The following is a 21,881-nucleotide window of genomic DNA, read 5'->3' on the forward strand; positions in this document are numbered from 1 at the left end:
GTCTCCCCAGGGCTCTGGGGAGAAACGGCGTCTACGTTCGCCGTCGAGGGAGCTGAGCAGTCTGCCGTCGACGACGACAGCATCTTCGTCGACGCCGTCTCCGTCGAGCCATCGGCGTCGAGACCAGTCCCGGCGTAGGCGCTCGCCGTCGAGGCGAAGTCGCCGACGGCAGAGAGGCGACGGTCACCGTCGAGGGGATCCCCGACGTCGAGGACCTGTCCCAGGCGTTCGCCGTCGAGGGGGCGTTCGCCGTCGAGGGGGCGTTCGCCGTCGAGGGGGCGTTCGCCGTCGAGGGGGCGTTCGCCGTCGAGAGGGCGTTCGGCGTCGAGGGGGCGTTCGCCGTCGAGGGGGCGTTCGCCGTCGAGGGGGCGTTGGCCGTCGAGGGGGCGTTGGCCGTCGAGGAGGCGTTGGCCGTCGAGGGGGCGTTCGCCGTCGAGGGGGCGTTCGCCGTCGAGGGGGCGTTGGCCGTCGAGGGGGCGTTGGCCGTCGAGGAGGCGTTGGCCGTCGAGGAGGCGTTGGCCGTCGAGGAGGCGTTGGCCGTCGAGGAGGCGTTGGCCGTCGAGGAGGCGTTCATCAACACCGAGGCAGCGTAGGAGGAGTCCTGACGCCAGGAGTTCCTCGGGGTCACAAAGAAAGAGGACGGAGTCACCGGGCTCTGTGTACTCAGTGGTGTATACACCTCCTAAGCCTAGGTCGCCACCCTTTCCTCCTTTGCCAAGGGAGCCCTCGCCACGGATCCCTACGCCTCCTCCTCCTCCGCCTCCTCCTCACCCGCCTCCTCCTCACCCTCCTCCTCCTCCGCCTCCTCCTCCTCATACCATTCCGGACACACCGTCGGGCCCACCTGTGGCCCCGCCGCGGTCGTTGTAGTTGCCTAGGTATCCGACGCCTCCGACGAGTACTCCGAGGCCGCGGCACCAGGTTAAGCCCAGATCGCGCTCCCGCTCCGGACGGAGAGGAAGATCACGGAGCCGTGGACGGTCGTCATCGACAGCTGAGCGACGCCGCAGGAGGCGCAGAGCCAGATCCCGCACCCAATCGTCTGCCAGGGACTGCTCGCCGACGCTGTCTAACTCGCCAGGGACGGGAGTATCGCCTGTCGACGATAGTCTCCTACCAAGAGGTGCTACTGAGGGGTGCGGCCAAGCTAGGGATCACGGTGACGGTGCCAACACCTACGACGTCCGTGATCTTCGAGACGCTGCACAAGAAGCACCTGCCTCGCCCCCTGCTGCCACTAGTGCCGGGATTGCTGTATCCGGCTACGGAGTTGTTCCTCACTCTGGCGGTGACGAAACCAACCCCCTCATGGCTCCTGAAGAAGTATCGGGCGCCGGAATCGGACCCGACCTTTCTGAGGATGGACCCGAAACCGGACTCGGTCATTGTGACGGCGGCAAGGAAGCAGCATGCTACCACTCCTTCCTCGACAGTGCCGCCTGATAAGGATAGCCGGTGGCTAGACTCAGCGGGCAGAAAGGGCTGTAGGACGGCGGCTACCACCATGAAGGCGGCAAGTGCCGGGGCTCTGTTGGGGCGCTACGCCCGTGCCCTATGGGAGTCTCTCCAGCAGTACGCGGAGCTGCTGCTTCGCGACAAGAAGGAGGACTTTCTAGAGACTTTGCGTGAGGGGATGCTGGTGTCCAATCAGATTATCAGCGCGGCCGCGGATGTGTCTCGGTTAGCGGCACATGGATATTGTCATGGCATCAACCAATGGCGTCACGCTTGGCTTCGCCTTACCTCACTCAAACCGGAGGCACAACAAAGAGTGGCCAACCTGCCTTTCTCGGGGGAAACCCTGTTCGGCAAGCATGCGGACGACGAAATGGCCCGCATGAAGACGGAGGCAGAGACCCTGACGGCTGTCGGGTTAGAGAAGCCTGAGAAGAAGAAGCGCCCGTTCCAGAGACGGTTCGGGGCTGCAGGCAGAGGGCGTGGGCAGGCCTCGGGACAGCAGCAACAACCGCAGCAGCAGTTCCGGAAACCCTTCCAGAAGCGCCAGAAGGGTAGAGGAGGCCAGCAGTCCGCTACAGCGACCAAGGGCCCGGCTGGGTCTCGGCCCTGAGCGATTACTTCCCCTGCAACCGTTACCCACTCCAGTGGGGGGAAGCGTTCAATTTTTTCTGGCAGAGTGGAGAAAAATTACTCGGGACAAGTGGGTGCTGAATATTGTTTGCAATGGATACAGTCTTCGGTTCATCAGCCCGCCTCCAGCGATTCCGCCGGTAAGCTCATGGTATCAACTGCGAGAGCTCCAGGCGGAGGCAGACATCCTGTTGAGGAAAAAGGCGGTGGAAGACGTACCTCTGTCTCAAAGGGGAAGAGGTCTGTACTCTCGGTTCTTCCTGGTTCGCATGAAGGACAAGAACGAGTTCAGGCCCATTCTGGATTTGCGGCAAGCAAACAAATGGATTCGCAGAGAGAAATTCCGCATGCTATCATTACATCAGATTTACCCTCAGCTGCAACGGGGAGACTGGCTCTGTGCCATAGACCTCCAGGATGCGTACTTCCATTGCACAGAAACACAGGAAGTTCCTGCGATTCCAAGTCGGCGCCAATCATCAATACACAGTACTGCCATTCGGGCTAAAGTCTGCGCCCAGGACCTTCTCGAAGTGCATGGCAGTGGTAGCTGCATACCTGCGGAAGAACAAGGTGTTTGTCTACCCATACCTGGACGATTGGTTGATCAAGACCGCCTCCTTATCGGAAGCACGAGCGCACTTCCAGAAGACGTGCGTTCTCTTGAACAAGCTGGGGTTGCACGTCAACATGTCCAAGTCTGTCCCGACTCCGGTCCAGTGCATACAGTACTTGGGGGGGCCTCCATCAATACGCTGTCAGCAAGCGTGTCTCCTTCGGAGGAGAGACAGTTATCACTCCTTCGGAAGGCTCAGGCTCTTATGACCGCTCCATCGACGACAGTGAGGAAGGTGTCTTCGCTGCTGGGATCGATGGCCTCGTGTATCTTCCTCACGCCTCACGCACGGCTGCACACGAGACCACTGCAGGAGTGCTTGGAGGATCAGTGGGATCAGAGGACAGGTTCTTGGGACGACAAGATACGGCTGTCTCTGCATTCTCTTCAGTCGCTGAAGTGGTGGTGTTCGGTGGAAAATCTCCTCGGGGGTTCCCTTCCACAAGGACATTCCCACGAAGAGTATCGTGACGGATGCGTCTCTCCAAGGCTGGGGAGCGCATTCCGGAGACTTACAGATACAAGGAAAGTGGTCCCCGTTGGAGTCGACGTACCACATCAATTTCCTGGAACTCTGAGCCGTTTACCTGGCATTGAAGGCCTTCCATCTGTCCTTTTACACCAACTCGCTGCTCGTACAGACGGACAATACAACCACGATGTATTACCTCAACAAGCAGGGGGGGTCGAGATCACGCACTCTGTCGCAGGAGGCGCAGTCGATTTGGCACTGGCTTTTGGCCCGAGGACTGACGATTACGGCCACGCATCTGCCAAGGTGTGCAGAATGTTCAGGCGGATGCACTGAGCAGGCTGATTCAGGAAAACCACGAATGGGTCATAAACGACGAAGTACTAGGGGACGTTTTCGCAAGGTGGGGGACTCCAGACGTAGATCTGTTCGCCACCGCCGAAAACAGCAAATGCCGTGATTTCGCATCCAGGTACTACCAGCGGGGGACGCTGGGGAATGCTCTATGGATCGACTGGTCGAACAGCTTTCTGTACGCTTTTCCACCCCTTCCCCTGATTCCGGCAGTGCTCATCAAGCCGTCCCAGTCAATGGCGCGGATGATCCTGATTGCCCCGGAATGGCCCAGACAGTGGTGGTTCACTGACCTGCTTCACCGGTCTCTCCTTCCTCACATACGGCTGCCGTGCAGGCCGGACCTTCTCACGAAGTTCGGGGGGCAGTTGGTGCACCCCAACCTCTCGTCTTTGAGTTTGGCGGCATGGCTCCTGAGATAGTGCAATATGGCCATTTGAATCTGCCAGCAGATTGTATGGATATACTGAAGGAGGCTAAGCGACCTTCCACTAGGACGTCCTATGCTTACAAGTGGAAGAGATTCTGCATCTGGTGCAAGTCCAAGCGCTTTGACCCGACATGTAAGGAAGATGTCATCCTTCCGTACCTTTTGCATTTGGCGCAGTCTGGCCTTAATTTCCATTCCATTAAGGTTTATCTCGCTGCTTTGACTGCTTACAGGAAATGCCCTTCACAGACTTCCTTCTTTCAGATCCCTGTGATCAAGGGTTTTTTGGAAGGCTTGAAGAAAGTGTTCCCTCCTGTCAGACTTCCCTCGCCTTCATGGGAATTGAATGTGGTGCTGTCCAGATTGATGAAGGAGCCTTTTGAACCTATTCACAAGGCTTCGTTGCAGCACCTGTCTTGGAAGGCGGCGTTCCTAGTGGCCATTACATCGGCCCGCAGGGTGAGTGAACTTCAGGCGTTGTGTTGCCAAGAACCTTATTCGGTATTTCATGCTGCTAAGGTTATACGTACTCACCCTAAATTTCTTCCTAAGGTTATATCTGATTTTCATGTCATCCAGACCATAACTTTACCTACGTTTTTTCAGAATCCCTCTTCTCCAGTGGAAAGGTCTCTACATTCCCTGGACGTTAGGAGGGTGTTGAAGTTTTATCTTGATAAGACCAAAGATATTCGTAGGTCAGACCAATTGTTTATCAATTATGGATCAGTCGGGACCGGTCTTGCTACCTCCAAACAGTCCATCTCTCTGTGGATTGTGTCCTGTATACAATTGTGTTACCAAAAGGCTAATAAGACCTTAGGGGGAAAACCTAAGGCTCATTCCACCAGGGGCAAAGCTGCCACGACTGCTTTGCTGCGTAATGTTCCGATTGCAGAAATCTGCAAGGCGGCCACTTGGAGGTCGGTCCATACCTTTGCTGCGCATTACTGTCTGGACGCCGATACCAGGCCAGATGCTCAGGTTGGGCAGGCTTCGCTGCGAAATTTGTTCGCACAGTAGTGGTATTGTTTTGTAGTCTTCTCCACCGCCGTTTTGGTGTGGGGATGGGCTTGCCATTCTATTCACTAGATTATGACTATACACAGAGATCCCCTACTACAGAAGGAGTAGTTTCTTTTCTGTAACTCCAGTTCTGTAGTAGGGGTATCTCTGTTATAGTCATAAGCGCCTGCCCTCCTCCCCAGTGGAGAGATAAATGTTAATGTAAGGAATGCTACAGGTCTGGCGTGTTACGTCTTCAAAAAGAACTGAAAGTAAAAGGGACCTGCTGTGCATTCTGGGATACTGGAAAAGTTCTGGAAAGTTTTCTTAAAGGCACAGTATCCTGTTCTGAGCCACATAATGGCAGCCTATGGGGCTTGTCTGTCCATTCCTCCTTCTCTATCATTCCAGAGGCTTTTGCTGGTAGAGGCAGGTTTTTCTCTGTGGAAATAGCTGGGCAGGCAGTGCTGTTTGTGGATGTTGGTGGAATTTTCTAGTTGAAGTACTGGACAGTGTAGCCTGTGGATATAGGCTGCATTATCTGTCTTTGAATTCTCTCTTAAGTGTAGATGCAGGTCTGCATGGCTTGACAATTTAAGAGATTATTTTTATTGCTCCGGGGTCCACGCACATGGGCGGGACTATTCACTAGATTATGACTATAACAGAGATACCCCTACTACAGAACTGGAGTTACAGAAAAGAAACTACTCCTTATTCAGCACTTAACTCTCTTTGAACCTGTCCTATCTAGGAAATACTCCAGAGGTACAGTCTCCTCCGTGCAAGAAAGGCATGCGCTGGCTCCTCACCAATCCGCTAACCAGGGGCGTAGTTTAAGGGGGGTGGAGGGTTGGGATGTTATAATGCCGTAATAAATATAATTTCCGATAAATAGTTGCTAACAGGTGTTTTCAGTCGGGTATGCTGAGATAACTGTCGGATTTCACCAGGAAGGTATTTTAACAATCTATGGATGCCAGCGTGAATGTCGGAACATCTGAAGCCCGCCCTCCACCCCCCCCAACTCACTGACCAGGCAATGCTCTTGCCCCTAACACCGCTACATGCATACTTTCGTAATATTAAATGGCATTCTACGGTAGTAACATGCTATACCATATTATTACACCACAGAGACGTACGCATTACAAAAGAGCATCAGACGCCCACAACTCAGACGGTGCCTTTTCATCAAATCGCTGCTTATTTTTGTGGCTAAGGGTACCGTGTAGTCCAAAGAGAACTGCGCTGCCTCACCCCAGAGGACCCTTGCTTAGTTAAATCACATTTTCGCAGGACACACACGGTGCGCCACACAGGGTTTAAATTGTATTTTAATTCACTTCACTGGCCCAGAGCCAGGAAGCTCCTGGCAAGATAGCAGGAGAGTCGACGCATCTGCAGAAAGAACACCACCACACTCCCTTGGAAGCCCACTCATTTTCACGAGATGGAACTGACGTCTGTCTTGTGGCGGGGGTGCGAGGAGTTTAGAAGAGGCCCGTTAGAGTCTCCACTCAGTGACGTTATTACTCCTCTTGAAGACTGTGTATAGCTCTGGGAGTTCAACTGTGTCACGTGTTGATACGCTGTAAACGTGTAGGGCTGTCTTCTTGATAGGGATATTGGTAATGGCAATGCCAGGACGTGCAACTACTTGCTAGGTTCGACTCCTATCTCAGAGGCATAAAAAGCATTTGTACAAAACACACACAGTAACACAGTGCAAACACTGCAAATGGACACCACACCAGTTAAAAACAAGCATTGAAAATACAATAGGTCTCGCCTTTGATTAAGTTAAAGCCATTTGCTTTGCTAATGTATAGCAAAGCAAATGGCTTTAACTTAATGAAAGGCGAGACCTATTGCATTTTTAATGCTTGTTCTTTCATAGGATAACATAGGCAATTTTCTTCCAAAAAGTTTCTAAGTGTGGAGTTTTGAAATCTAAAAATATTCTTTAAAAATCGCACGAATAACCAAAACATATTTACGTACTTGTTTGTAGGAAATGTCCCAGTGCAGAATCTAGGTATCCAGCACTGAGTTGGAAAAGTAACGTAAAAAGTAACTTACTTGTAATTTACTGAAAAAGCCTATTCCTTTCAATGTACTGTATTTGCTAAGTATTGCAATCTACTGCATCCCCTGTAAATCAAACGAAGTACAATTTCTATTGCATTTTCAAACTGTTATACAATCAACTTATTACTGTAAAGTATTTAATGCTTACCTATGCCAGGCTTGCTTGGTTCTAAAAATTAAACGGTATATTTTTTATACAAAAACAATTGGCCTAGAGTTCTGTTCTTGTTTGTGAATTAATTTGCTAACTGAGAGGGTACATCAAATGCTTAACACTGTCCTCTGTGATACTGCCTTACTGCTCAACCACAAATAGAGAGTAAGGTTCTATCTAACTTTAACCTCTGCCTTCCTCTGGGGTCACCTGGACTATACACACTATACCTCATTTTGGTGTAGTATATATAGAGCCAGTTTCCTACACCTTTTAAATTTGAAATGTAGAGCTCTTATAGTATTTTTATAGGTCTAACTTCTATGTCTTGGGAAACTGATTAAGTCCAATTAAAAGTAGGGAGGAAGAAATTGGAGGTAATTTCAAGGGTAATTTAGATTAAAAAGTTACTTTACAATTCTGATCTGCTATATGTTTATAACCTGTACAAGGAGGAATAGGTTTGTGTTTTTTGCTGCCCTTTGTACTAACAACAAATTATTTTCTTTAATTTATCGTTCTTTTTGCAGTCCAAGACTCCAGCTCTGGTGTTTGAATTCATCAACAACACAGATTTTAAGGTGAGTTAGGGTTTATTGGGAAGGTAGTAGAGGAAAGGAAGGAGTTCTTTGTTGGTTTTGGGTGGGATGAACTGATATATTCTTTTGTGTAGTGCTAGAATTGCATGCAAGTTCTTTAATCTTTGTTGCCAGAAGACATGAGCTTTCTCTTCATTAATTATATCCCATTTTAACTACATTGGGTGTGGCCTCATCCCTAAAGGAAAATCTCTGGTGATCTTTCTGCGCCCTCAATCAGCCTTTATTCTCTCTGTTTGTGCTCAATTGTAGCTCTGTTTTCAGTGTGGTTTGTGCCCTGAGCTGTTTGTACATAATGTTGATGTGTTTTCATAATCTGTCATGTGCTACAATATTCCTAGTGGTCCATGTGAATCTAGGGTGCAATTACTTGGCGCTCTTTTTTGAGAAAGGACAGTTGGAGACTTTTCCTCATTCCTTGAATGGTAGGAAATTGTTGTGACGACATTGGAGAATGTGGTTAGTGGCAATTCTTTACTATCCTGAACTTCCACAGTCAGAGCATCTGTGTCTTCTTCAGCTCATCCACCTGAACACTTTTCAACATCAAGCATTCTTTTTGTTATTTTTTTTTTGTCATTTCAAAGTGTGTAACAAACACCCAGCCATAATTATCGTCAAAAGTGCTTTTCTCATGCATGTTGTTTTACATCCAATCATGCTCTAATGCATTATCCAGTAAAAAGAACACATGCATGAAAAAGCACACGTGTCAACCCCATCTCGTGCTGCAGAATATCCGTGTCTCAGTGACAACAGTTAGAAAACAAGGGGAAGAGAAGTTTAAAAGTGGCACAACTCTCCTGAGGCGGAAGCCGGGAGACGCTCGATTTTTAAAAATTGTAAAACTGTCACAAATACTTTGCTTTTAACCTGCACTGCACTCTCCTAGTGCTCACCTCAACCTCCTCATCACTGCTTCGCCGCGCAGCCGATTGAACGCTGACACGGCACAGTGGTAGTCGCCGCCATTTGCTTCCCTCAGCCCACAGGCCACGCCCACGGCCCAGAGGCCACACCCCCTCGCCCCGGCTATTTAAAGCGCGCTGATCAAGAGCACGCATTTCAGAGGCACAACTCTCCCGAGGCGGAAGCCGGGAGACACTCGATTTTTAAAAATTTTAAAATTGTCCCAAATACTTTGCTTTTAACCTGCACTGCACTCTCCTAGTGCTCACCTCAACCTCCTCATCACTGCTTCGCCGCGCAGCCGATTGAACGCTGACACGGCACAGTGGTAGTCGCCGCCATTTGCTTCCCTCAGCCCACAGGCCACGCCCACGGCCCAGAGGCCACACCCCCTCTCATATATAAATGTGTAATCCCCGGACGCGCAGCGGGCGCGCCGTATGCGCGCCAAAGGCAAGCCCGTCTGCGCCCGTCCGTGACCGACCGGGGCCAGGGGCCACCCCCCCTGTTCATCCACCATGCCAGATCATCACCTATAGTTCTCACTCCCTTCATCAACTAAATCAGGCCGCAGGGTCACCCTGCCTACACGCATGGGACCCATCTATAAAACACCCCGCCTGCAACCAGTGCGGTTTTTATTTCTCACCCCATCCCAAAATGAAACCCAGAATATACTCTATGCTCCTGCTCAATTGCCGATCACTCCCCAAACACTCCATGGAAATTTCCCTAATGCTAGAGGAAATAAGCCCAGACATCCTTTTCGTCACAGAGACGTGGCTGCAGGAACACTCGGAACCCTACTTGGTACAAGCCCTTCCACCTGGATATCAAATACTCCGCCTTGACCGCAAAAAAGGTATTGGCGGTGGGCTAGCAGTAATCCACAAAACAGGATACGAAGTCACTAGCACCCCTGTGCATTTTCCAGACAGTGAATGTCTTCCTTTCTATATAAAATTCAGCCCCACACATACCTTCTCTGGTATGCTCATATACCGCCCGCCAGGGTCACAAGGTCAGTTTCTTTCCAATCTTGCTCCGATAGCTGCAAACCTTGCACTTAGCTCCGCTAATTATACAATCTTGGGCGACCTCAACATCCATCTGGAAGACCCGAACGGACCCAAACACCAGAGAACTATCCTCCAGCCTAAAGGCCCTCGAACTGCAGCAACGTGTCCTTGGGCCCACTCATCTAAAAGGCCATCTCTTAGACCCCATCTTCAGCAACTGCCCCAACCTTCACGTTGGAAACCCTTCCCCCCTTCCCTGGTCCGATCACTTCCTCATTCCTTTAACCTGGACCCTCCCCAATCACACCCTTCCTAAACCCCCGACGATTCACCAGTCACGCAACTGGTCCAAAATCCCCCTACCTGAATGGCAGGACATCGTACAGCGCACCAAACCTGTCAACACCTCTAATCCCATCCAGGGCAACGAGAATTACAACAGATGGATTACCAGCTCCTTAGACAGAGTACTCCCACTAAAAAGTACCCAACCCAAGCGGGGCAACCCTACAGCCCCATGGTACACGACGGATCTACGGGAGGCTAAACGCGCCTGCAAACGAATCGAGAGGAAATGGCGCCTCGATTATCTCCCGGCAGACAAAGCGAACTATAGAGCAGCTATCAAAAACTACAAAGCAAATATCAAACTAGCTCAGGCCAAATATTACGAACAAAAGATCGACAAGGCAGCTTCTAAACCCAAGGAGATCTACCGGATAGCTAAATCCCTCCTGCAACTTCCCGAGACCCCCTAAGGATCACAACAATACCCAGACCCATTGTGAGGAGATAGCGGAATTCTTTCACCATAAAATAGAAGTCATCAACTCCTCTTTCTCTCACTCCGCCACCTCGCCCAGCAAAACCGCCAACATAGGCCCCACGACAGTCCCACTCTATGCTCTCAATCTCATTCCGTCACTAGATCGAATCAACCTAGAAAAGATTATGGGACTGGTCAAATCTGGATCACCCACCGATCCAGCCCCCCCTAGGGTTCTCATCCCGATAACCAGTCAGATCTCACCTACCATCCAAGACCTGCTCAACTCCTCCCTCCATACTGGCATTGTCCCGCCTCTGTGGAAAAGAGCTATGGTCAAAGCTCTTTTAAAGAAACCCAGCCTCGATCAAACCAATCCTTCTAACTACCGACCTATCTCCCTTCTACCCTGGCTCAGCAAACTTCTTGAGAAGCACGTCAACTCTGTTTTGACTGACTTCCTAGAATCTAACAATATACTGGACCCCACCCAGACGGGTTTTAGGCCCCGTCATGGAACGGAGACTGCCCTGATAGCAGTGACGGAGGAGGCAAGAAGGATCCTGGACGGTGGCGGGTCTGCGGCCATCGTCCTACTTGACCTAAGTGCCGCCTTCGACACTGTAAATCACGACATTCTACTCCACCGCCTTGGCATGATAGGAATCTCAGGAACAGCACTCACCTGGATGAGATCCTATCTCACAGACAGATCCTTCCAAGTATTTGAGAAGGATTTCACCTCCTCCAGTAAACCTCTTAATTGCGGAGTGCCTCAGGGCTCTTCCCTGAGTCCCACCCTTTTTAATGTTTATCTTAGCCCTCTAGCTGATGTCGTCCGCCCCTTCAGTGTGAAAATTGTCACCTATGCGGACGACACACAGCTAGTGGTTGCGCTGGACCCACCTCTCAACTCCCACCACAGCCTACACAATTGCTTGGAAGCAGTTGCCGCCTGGATGTCAGGCTCCTGTTTAAAACTAAACGGGGATAAAACAGAGGTAATGCTCCTTGGAAATAACATCATGAAATCCATTGATTCCATCTGGCCCCTCTGTTTAGGCAGCCCCCCACAACCCAAGGAACAAATCAAGAGTCTAGGCATCTGGCTGGACCAAACTCTTACATTCAACCACCAAGCAACCAAGCTTGCCGCCACCTGCTTCGGGCTAATGAGACCACTTCGAAAAATCCTCCCTCTCCTTCCGTTTCACTCAAGACGGATCATGGTCCAAGGACTAATTCTATCCCGTCTCGACTGCGGTAACGCCCTATACCTTGGGGCCCCACAGTCCACACTCAACAAACTTCAAATCATTCAAAACTGCGCGGCAAGAATCCTTCTCGACATCCCTCGCAGAGTCTCAGTCAAAGCCAGATTGAAGGATCTCCACTGGCTCCCTGTGAGAGCTAGAATCGAATTCAAGAGCATGTGCATTACACATCGCTCCTACTGGGGAACAGGCCCTTCCATCAATCACCCCTTGGTAAAAGCCTACCATCCCAATCGCCCCCTCAGATCCGCGACCTCCCACCTCACCTCAATACCACGCATCAGAAGAGCCAGATGTGGAGGCCGGTCGCTCTCCTACAATCTTGCCAAGATCTGGAACTCTCTCCCCCTCCCAATCAGATCAGAATCCAATCTACTCACTTTCCGGAAACTTCTTAAGACCTGGCTCTTTAATAAAACTGCTACCTAAATCTTCCCTCAGCTCCACTTAATCCAGCGTTTCCGGCTCAACCTACTCTCCTCTGCAGCGCTGGGACGCCCCTGGGTAGCCATCGCGCTTTATAAATTCTCTTTCCATTCCATTCTTTCCATTCCAAAAGTCCAACTCAATTCTGCATGTTGTTGCTGCAACCAAGCAAAATATATAGAACTCAAAGGATTATCTTGTAATGGCCCTCAACATTTCAAACATAAATCTGCAAGGGTTCAGGAGCCTCCAGGAATAACAGCCAGAGCTGTCCGGTCGTTGCTGCTATTTTAGCATATTGGAAAAATTGGCCTCCTCCTAGTGCGAACGTCTCCATCGCATCAGTACGAGTTACATAACGATCCACCAGATGCTGATCCGACAGCATAATACAACCTCGGTCCACCAGTCTATTGCCATTATATGGAACATCTGCTCAAAAGAGTGCACTATCCATATATCTAGTTCTGGTGCATAGGACTCTCTACCTATTACCCATCGCACCACTCTCTCCCACAACCGTCCCATCTGGCGAATTAGATGCAGAAATACATCAAGAATGACCCCACTGCTCATCAGCAACATCCCCCACCTGGTAGCGATCATGTGGCCATCTAAAGAGGCCCTCTCCCAATTATTTTCCTCATCTAGGCAATGGATAGCGTGTTGTAGTTGTGCCCCTAAGTAATATAGTTCCAGATCGGGGACCTCCGTTCCGCCCCTGACCCATTCTCACTGGAGAGTTCTAAGGTTTAGCCTACTGCTCTTACCAGCCCAAAGGAGCTCCACCAGCAAGTGTTCAAGCTCCCGGAACATCATTTTCTGTATCTCATACAGTGCTCCCTGCAGCACATACAAGCATTGAGGTAGGACCACCTTCTTTGAGGGATATTTTCCCCATCAGGGACAGCCGCAGCGTGTTTCAGAAAGCTATAGAGGGGCGCAAGTTTATCACCCTCCCAGATTTAAGTCATGCATCTGTTGTACTATCACACATTCCTAAACAAAAATACAGGGTTCTATGGAATATACTGCGTGTAGAATTCCAAGAAGTGAAATACTGAAGACTATAAATCACATCCTACAATAAGTGAGCCCTACTAAATGTAGCCCCTTTTCTCACAAATATGTAAACAATTATTTGCAACATTTTAGGTTGACAGCATACCAAACAAGTAGACCTAAACTATACACAAAAAGTAGGAAGTCATGAACCGTCCTAAATGGTTAGCTTTCTTGCCACCTTAATCTTCCTACAAAAAGCATTCACCTCTTCCCTCATCATTTGAAATTTCCTCATGATTGACAGGATGTGTGGCTAACCACCGAACATGGCGGACATGTAGCGAGGCACTCTTGGCCAATCCACAGAAACCTGTCTTTTTTAAGCCTGTGGAAGAGGATCTGCACATTTGAGTGAACCCCTTGTTCCCCGGACACACTGCACACGGCGGGGATGCAACCGAAGACGCCTGGAGTCTATGGTTATGAAATGCCGCTGATGCGGTGCCTACATTGTGGACGCAGAGAGAAGTATGAAAGCTCCTTGAGGCCGAACCTGATGTGGTGGAGGGCAATCGACATGGAGCGTAGAACTGAAGCAGAGGGGTAGAGTGCCGCTCTAACTGCTGCGACTGCAGAGGCGGACCACCTCACCCTGGAGAAGAGGAACCTTGGAACAACAAGACACTCCAGCGCCTGTAAAATATAAAGACCCAAAAGGAGGCAGGGTGGACCTGGTTTGCCGCGGGAGAATTATGTCCCTTAGCAGTGGGGATAACAAAGAGATGTCCAGTGGGGCCTAGCCCAAATGCAACAATTCAAGTGATACGCACCTTGAAAGTGCAAAATCAGCATATAAAGCTGTGGCCTCCGGGACAGTGGTGTAGCTGCATCTGGAGCCAGAGGCATCCCCTGACCTCATGGAGAGAGACAACACGGTTTGAGGTGACCCTCCCACGGCGAGTACACCTGAAGCGAAGAGGCTACCCACAGCATGGGTCTAGCTAACTGTGACGTCAGTTGAGACCGATCCCCTCCCTTGTCAGAAGTAAGTGAGGCCGCTCCATGATGAATGCCTGACCCTAAAAGGTACTGGGGCCCTGATGGGAACAGAGCGGGCCTGGTTTTCTGCAGGGGGGGTGATTCCGGTTTCCGGCGTAGCTCGGGCCTAATGACCCCTCCCAATAGAAGTAACGGCGAGCGACCTGGTGGGATGGGGGCCTGCCTGCGGGAAGCAGAGATGGGAGGGCGCAGCCCCATCTGGAGCTGGTGTCCGCCCTTCATCATGTATGGATGGTGAGTCGATAGGCCTCTCTGCTGCCACTGTGCCCAGATGGCTGAAATGTTCCCCCGGAGAGAAAGGCTTAAGGTCGTAGCCCAAGTGAGATTCCTGCATTTTGGTGCATTCAACCAGACAAACACTGTGAGAGCAACGATAAGAGATGGTCAGAATTCTCCTTGCCCATCCAATATAACGTTGAGACACCTGTTAATCAAAATAAATTAGCAGGTATGGCCCCTCTCCATTAACACAGAGGCAGAAATGCTGTATAGGGAGTGGACCACAGTCCCACTGCTGTTATAACAAAGGCCTGAAAATCTGTAATAAAAGTACAGGCTGAGAACACTGAACAGAGGGGGGCACGGAGTATTGAGAGACAGCCTGTCGGAATCCCTACGCTAACGAATACTCTGAAGAAGACACCCACTACAACTATAACTTCCATAGCTCCTGTGGAGCCCCACGAGGCCTCTAACTCACTGGGACAAGAAAAGGATATCAGCGGTTGTAGTACAATCAGAAACCAACATTAGGCACATGACTGACCCCTCGCCGGCTTTCTCCCCAGGACCACGCAAACTCTAGTTACAACTCCTAGGATTATAAATAAATCCTGTAGAAGATTGGCTGTACACGAGTGAGCCAACTGAGACATTAGATATTAGTAACTCGCAGCAGGGCGGTACATGGAATCCCTCCACTGGCCAAACGGAGGACTGCATACCAGACACCAACATGGACTCAACCCGATAAGCTTGATGTGATAATGCAGGAAATTTGTGACTCTAGGACCGCAATCGAACAACAACTAGGGACACTGCCCTCGGACCTCATGCTCCTCAAAGCAGATCATACCAAACTTGCGGATACAGTCAAAAACAATAAATCTATACCAACAGGCATTGCCCCACACCACAAAGGACACTACGACCAAATAGAACAACTGCAGCGCCAAGTGGCAATGCTACAAGACCGAGCGGAAGATGTGGCGGGCCGCTCACGAAGAAACAATATTCACATTGTAGGGTTTCCTGAAAATAGTGGAGGCTCCAATGTGACGCAATTCTTGGAGAAATGGATGCGGGAGGTAGTGGCACCGGAGGACATGACATATTTGTTCGGCGTGGTGAGGGCGCACAGGGTACCAACGCGGAAGCCTGTCCCACGTGCCCCACCGTACCCTGTGGTAGCAAGCATTCTGAACTACAAAGACCGCGACACCTTGCTTCGCAGTGCATGGGAAAAGGCCCCAATATTGTACGATGATAAACTGATCTCCCTGTTCCCGGACTATACAATGCTAGTACAGCGACAAAGAGCTTATTACCAAGAAATAAAAGTGAAGCTTTGGACACTGAATCTCAAATACACCCTGCTTTTTCGAGCCCAACTCAAAATAATGTATGAGCAAAAAAGCCACTTTTTTGAGAACCTGGAAGCGGTACGCACCTAGATCGAAGAAAATTTCCCAAATGAAACATCGACCGGACCTCAATGGAACACTCCTCATAACACACGAAAATAGCACAGGGGTAACAGACAGCGCAACAAAACGTCTTGAACGAACAGATGCGACCCCCCATCGCTGGAACAAGCCCTAGAAGGTAGAAGAACGGCGCTCCGAATGGCTGCAGCACTTAAGGAAATAGAGCCACCATTAACTGAAGGGTCCTCAGAAGACAACACATTACACTCGGACTCTGACAATAGTATTACTCTATTTCCATCCATTACGCCACAGCTGGCGAATTACTTACTAGGGTGAACACCCATGCTGGTCATTGGCTGACGAACTGGTCATGAGGTGGTAAAGTATAAAGTGAATGATTTGTTGTTTCCATAAGTGATCTAAAGCAATTGGTTACATATGATACTATATTAGACGGGTAACCCCACCATAGATACACAATCATAATTTTTGAAAATTATTTTTATTGGCCTTTAGTTATATAAACGTACATTTATCACGTTTCACATAAATGGCTGCAACCTATACGTAGCGGGGTAGACCATCATTGATTTCAAGATTACATTTACATCGTGGTTGGTGTGAGTATGGTCTGCGGTGTAACAGGTCTGTGCCAGTTAAAGAAAAACTAGGGGGAGAACTGAACTGGGGAGTGCCATGCGGTTCTTAGTGTTGGGGTGAGGCGTACACTGAGTTCGTTATTGCCTACTCCATCATGCAGCTACTATTCCCCTAGGAGGGAGTGTGTATGATGGCTGATATGGATTGCTGTTGAGCGTTCCCGCTGGTGGGAGCTAGACCCGATGAATCCAAGGGGACCGCGGAGGATTGTGGAGGGGGGTCTCCTATCCTGGGAGCCTGTGCGGTGTGAGGTTGTGTGGTGCTGGGGGTATGTAAGTCAATGACTGGGGTCTCTGGAGTCTGGGACTGCCTAAATTGGTGCAGCAGGAGCTCCCATTCTATGGAAATTGGGACCTTATGTATACCTTTGCCTTCTTCCTCCCTGATTGCGTCTTCCTCGGCCGCCGCCCATTTGAGTACCGCCCCCACCCATGCCGCGATCGGAGGACCTGATGGGGCCCGCCAGTGCATGGCTATACAGCGTTTGGCCAGTAGGTGGGCTAGGAAAACAAAGCGCATTGGTATTTTGTGTCGTTTTCTCCATCCCAGAATGCCGAGTGCACAGCCCTCCAAAGTAGTCAGATGGGACAGCCCGGTGAGATCCTTGAGCGTCGCGTGGATAAATGACCAGTAGGTCTGAATGACCAGTAGGTCTGAATGCCCGGGCAGGTCCAGAACTTGTGGGAGAAGGCTGCGTCTCCTGCCTGACAGCGAGGGCAAAGGAAGGTCATGTCGGGGAAAAAGCGTTGAAGGCGCGCAGGCGTTGGATATGCCCTATGTAGGATGTAAAATTGTATGTTCTTGAACCGAGCGTTCCTGGAAACTTTTATAGGGAACTCTATCGTTCTGTCCCACTCGTTATCATGAAACGATCGCCCCGCTTCCTCCTCCCAGAGGGCCCGGAGAGATCCCAGCAGTGGGGGTGCCAGTTCCCTGATTGATTTGTATAGCCATGTGGTGAGATGACGACCCGGTCCCATTCGCAAGATTGAGTGTAGAACGGGGTGAGTGGGAGGTTCCCCTAGTGCGAGATCGGAGTATGGTCGGTAGCAGCCAAGGAGTTGTCGGTGAAGCAGGAACTGTCCAGGGGGTAGGCCATAGTCGCCCATAAGCTGTCGGTATGGCTGGAGCAGTCCCCCTTCAAACAGTGCTTCAGCTTCGGTAATGTCTCTAGACGTCCATTCCCGAAGCATGGTAGGAGTAAAGAACCCCCTATGTCTGGGCCAGCCGACTAGTGGCAGTAATGGTGTGTATGGGGGGCGATCTGTCGCCATGCGGTGTATACGCTGAATGCACTTCCGAGCTATATCTACTTGTAGGAAGTAGGTACGCGCAGGACGGAATCCTGGCAGAAGTAGACGACGTAGCTCCGGCATGGGTATACGACCCGTGATTGTATGTGTTTCGAGTGTATATCTGTCTGCCGTCCAATATGAAAGCCACTGGAGCTGCGATGCTAGAAAGTAGGCTTCAAACGACGGCGCACCAAGCCTCCCTTGTGTCGTGGGCAACTTCAGTTTTGCTAGCGCGATCCTATGCCGCCCCTTTACACCATATTAAAGAACTGAGGAGTGTATCCAAGTCCCTGAAGAAGGAGCGAGGTAGGATTACTGGGAGGTTAGTGAAATAATATAAAAGCCGCGGGACTAGAATCCTCTTTGCCAACGCCATCTGGCCTATTGGGGCCAGCGGAAGGTTCCGCCAGAATCCAATGGAGGACCGTATCCCCGCGAGCGCCCTGCAGTGGTTACCCTCGTATAGGTCGACTGGGGAGTGATATAGACGAATCCCGAGGTATCGGGGGCCCTCTGCTGCCCACTGTAGTTTCCGTTTCCCGATCCAGACATCCTGAGAGGGGGCCTCCGGGTGGAGGGGGTATACCATCGACTTGTCCCAGTTCACTTGCAGGCCCGAGGCCTCCGTGAACTCCGTCAGAGCGGTCTCGAGTATGGTGAGATCCGCCGTCACATCTCGCAGGTATATGAGGTCGTCCGCGTACAGGGATACACAGTGTGTAACGCCCGCTAGTGGAATACCCCAAGCTTGCCCGTCCCGGCGCAGCCGGATAGCCAAGGGCTCCACCGCGAATAATAAGGGTGAGAGGGGGCACCCTTGTCGTGTGCCTCTGTATAGCGAATTCCGGGGAGATGTAGCGACCGAGACGGACCCGAGATGTGAGATCGGTGTAGAGGAGACGAGTGTAGGATAAGAGCGTGGGACCCAGTCCCGCCCGTCTGTGGACGGCGAAGAGGAACTGCCATGTTACGGTGTCAAACGCCTTCTCAAAGTCCAGAATTAGGCACGCCGCCCGCGGGTAGCGATCGCCCAGTTGGTCCTGGATATGAAAAAGGCGCCGGATATTGTGAGAGGTGTTCCTTCCCGGGACAAAGCCACATTGATCAGGGTGGACCAGTGGCCGTATGAGTTGCGAGTACCTGTCTGCTAAAAATTTCCCCAAAATTTTGCAGTCCGCCGTAAGTAGTGTGGTGGGGCGATAGGAGGCTAGGAGTTGGGGATCCCGGTCGGGTTTCGGGAATGTCACGATCACTGACGCTCTCATGGAACGGGGCAGTTTACCAAGCTTGAGTGCCGAGTCCAGCACTGCTGATAAGCGGGGAGTCAGCAAAGGGGCAAAGGTGGCATAGTATTCAAGTGGAAACCCGTCCCGGCCTGAGGCCTTACCACGGGCCAGAGCTCGTATCGTGCTTGTAATCTCAGTGGCTTGTATCGTGGCATCCAACCCCTTCCTGTCTGTAGCCGAAATCTAGGGGAGGGATAGAGGGTTGAGGAAGTGGTCGATGGCCTCTGGATCAAGAGAGGAGGGGGCAGTGTAGACCGCCGAATAATGGTGATAAAATGCCTGGAGGATCTCATCCTGGGATTGTATCAAGGTGCCCCGGTAGTTTATAATCGCAGTGATGGGCCAGACCTCGGCATCTTGCTTGGCGAGCCATGCCAAGAGCGTGCCCGTTTTATCGCGGTCCCTGTGCATTCGGGTTGCATAAGACCGAAAGTTGTGGCGTCGAAGAGCCACGCATGCCTCTTGATAGGCCGATTTGGCTTGGGCGACTTGGGGCGCCGTTACCACCGACTGATCTGCCGCTTTCGTGGCCGTGGCTAGTCGTTGTTCCGCCTTCTCTAAGGCTTGCTCCAAGGTACGTCTTATCCCTACTCTCTGCCGGATACATTCCCCGCGAGCTACCACCTTGAAGCTATCCCACTCGACCAGGGTCGATGATGCAGTCCCTGTGTTATGCGTAAAGTACTCTGTAATGCTGCTTTGGTGTTCATGCGTGAAAACCTGGTCTGTGAGGCATTCCCGTGCTAATCGCCATGTGGGGACCGGGGGTCTCGGAGGTCTCCATTGGAGACTAGGCAGATGCGCATCGTGATCCGAAACGACTCTACCCAAGTAATCCGAGTGGCATATTTGCGAGAGGAGCGTTGCGGTGCAAAGAAATCGGTCAAGTCGAACTCGCAGGTCGTGTGGGATGGAGTGAAAAGAGTAAATACGGGCCTGAGGATGGTGTAATCTCCATACGTCTGTAAGCGAGCAATGTGCGAACCATGCTGTAAAGTGCTCGATTTGTCTGAAGGCGGTGGAGTGCGGGAGCGGGGAATGCGACTGATCCAATAGTCGATCTAGGATACAGTTATAGTCCCTGCCTAGTATCCAGGGCACATGCGTGAATTGGGCTAGAGCGTTCGTGAGTCGGTCCCAAAATTTATCCTGATAGACATTTGGGGCATATATACTTCCCAAGAGGACCGCCCTCCCGTCCAAGAGTCCCTCCAGTAGAGCAAATCTGCCGTCTTTGTCCACCACCCGATTAAGTTCCCGGAAAGGGGTATCCGGGCGGATCCATATCAGTGCCCCCCGGGCAAACGAGGAGTATGTCGTGGCGCAGAGGAGTCCACGCCACTTTGCTCGCAGCTTGCCCACTTCGGCTGAGTTAAGGTGGGTTTCCTGTAGGCAGAGAATGGACGCTTTCTGTCGCTTCGCATAAGCATATATCGCATAGCGCTTACGTGGGGTGTGTAGGCCGCGGGTATTGAGCGTGAGTATGTGGATGTTTGTGTTATTCGTCACCTGTGCCATGAATAGTATGGTCTGTGAAAGGGTCGGGCCAGGTGTCCACTGAGCAGGGTTTCGAGTGATCTCCTAGGGATGCGCCGCGCACGAGAGGAGTAATTAGGCAGGGGGACTGTCCGAACGGTTAGTCGGTGACATGAGGCCACGTGGCTGGGTGGGACATGTTCGAACCGGGGTGGTAACAACGCAGGGGGGTGCGGGAAACTGTCCCAATACATAGGACTCATCGTTTAGGAAACGGTGTGTCCAAACTTCCTCCCGTAACACAAGGGGGTAGAACTGCTCTATGTGATAGTGGGTGACGGCGTGCAAGTGCGAGGTCACACGGTTAGTGGGCATGTAGAAAAGGAAATGCGCGTCTTGTGCAAGGTGTTGGCTCCGGCGTATGAGACAACGTGCATGAGGTGAACTTCACATATAAGGATATTGTGCGACAGTCTGTATGTCCAAGTCACTTCAGGGTGAGACACGAGAGATCAGACCATCCAGCAGCCCATCCGCGGTTTGCGGGGTGGCGTGGGGGAGTGCCGCCAGGTCAGCTCCCGAGATGGTGCTATCGCTGTCGTTGTCGCCGTCTGATGAGAAAAGATGTGGGGGTCGGTCTATGGACTCGCGGGGAGCGCAGATCGATAGCTGCCTGCAGAGCCGCACGCCTTTCTCACATTATTTGTTCAAGGTCGGGCGAGTCATGAGAACCACCTGTTGATCTGGGTTCGGTATTAAGGATCTTCTTGGGGCGTTTCCGAGTGCGGGCAGGTTGGAGAGGCGAGCCCCTTTGAGGGTGAGGGTTGGATGCTCGCGGGCAGTGCTGGTCTGCCCAGTCTTGTGCGGCCTCCATGGATGTGAAGAAGAGGGAAGCCCCGTTGTGCAGGATCTTTAGGCAGGCTGGGTATAGCAGAGCATATTGAATCTGATTGTCTCGTAGTCTCCGCTTTACATCCAGGAAGGAGGATCTCTGCTGTTGTACTGCTCAGGCATAGTCCGGGAAGATCATTATTTGGTTGTTTTCCACCCGTAGTGGTGCTGCCACCCTCGCCGCCCGAAGCACCACGTCCCGATCCCGAAAGTGCAAGAACTTAGCCAGGAGCGGCTGGGGCGTCGCACCATGTGGGGGTCTCTGGGCCGGCACTCTGTGAGCCCGCTCTTTAGAGAAAAAGGCTGTGAGATCTGTGGATGGAGTGAAAGACTTCAGCCAAGTGTCCATATAGTCTA

The 21,881-nt window shown here is 51.3% G+C and overlaps 1 protein-coding gene across 3 annotated transcripts in view; it reads left to right on the top strand.

Annotated features, from left to right (window-relative positions):
- Positions 1-21,881, top strand: part of CSNK2A2 (casein kinase 2 alpha 2) — a 367,342-nt gene that overhangs the window by 165,921 nt on the left and 179,540 nt on the right. For all 3 annotated transcript variants that reach the window (XR_014972222.1, XM_085638579.1, XM_085638580.1), the window contains exon 4: positions 7,741-7,791. Coding sequence is in view for 2 of the 3 variants with exons in the window: in XM_085638579.1 (XP_085494705.1) it covers positions 7,741-7,791 (51 nt within the window). In the remaining variant the exon portion in view is untranslated. The remainder of the gene's footprint in view (positions 1-7,740; positions 7,792-21,881) is intronic.

Source organism: Triturus cristatus, chromosome 12 (assembly GCF_964204655.1).
Source record: "Triturus cristatus chromosome 12, aTriCri1.1, whole genome shotgun sequence".
NCBI lineage: Eukaryota > Metazoa > Chordata > Amphibia > Caudata > Salamandridae > Triturus > Triturus cristatus.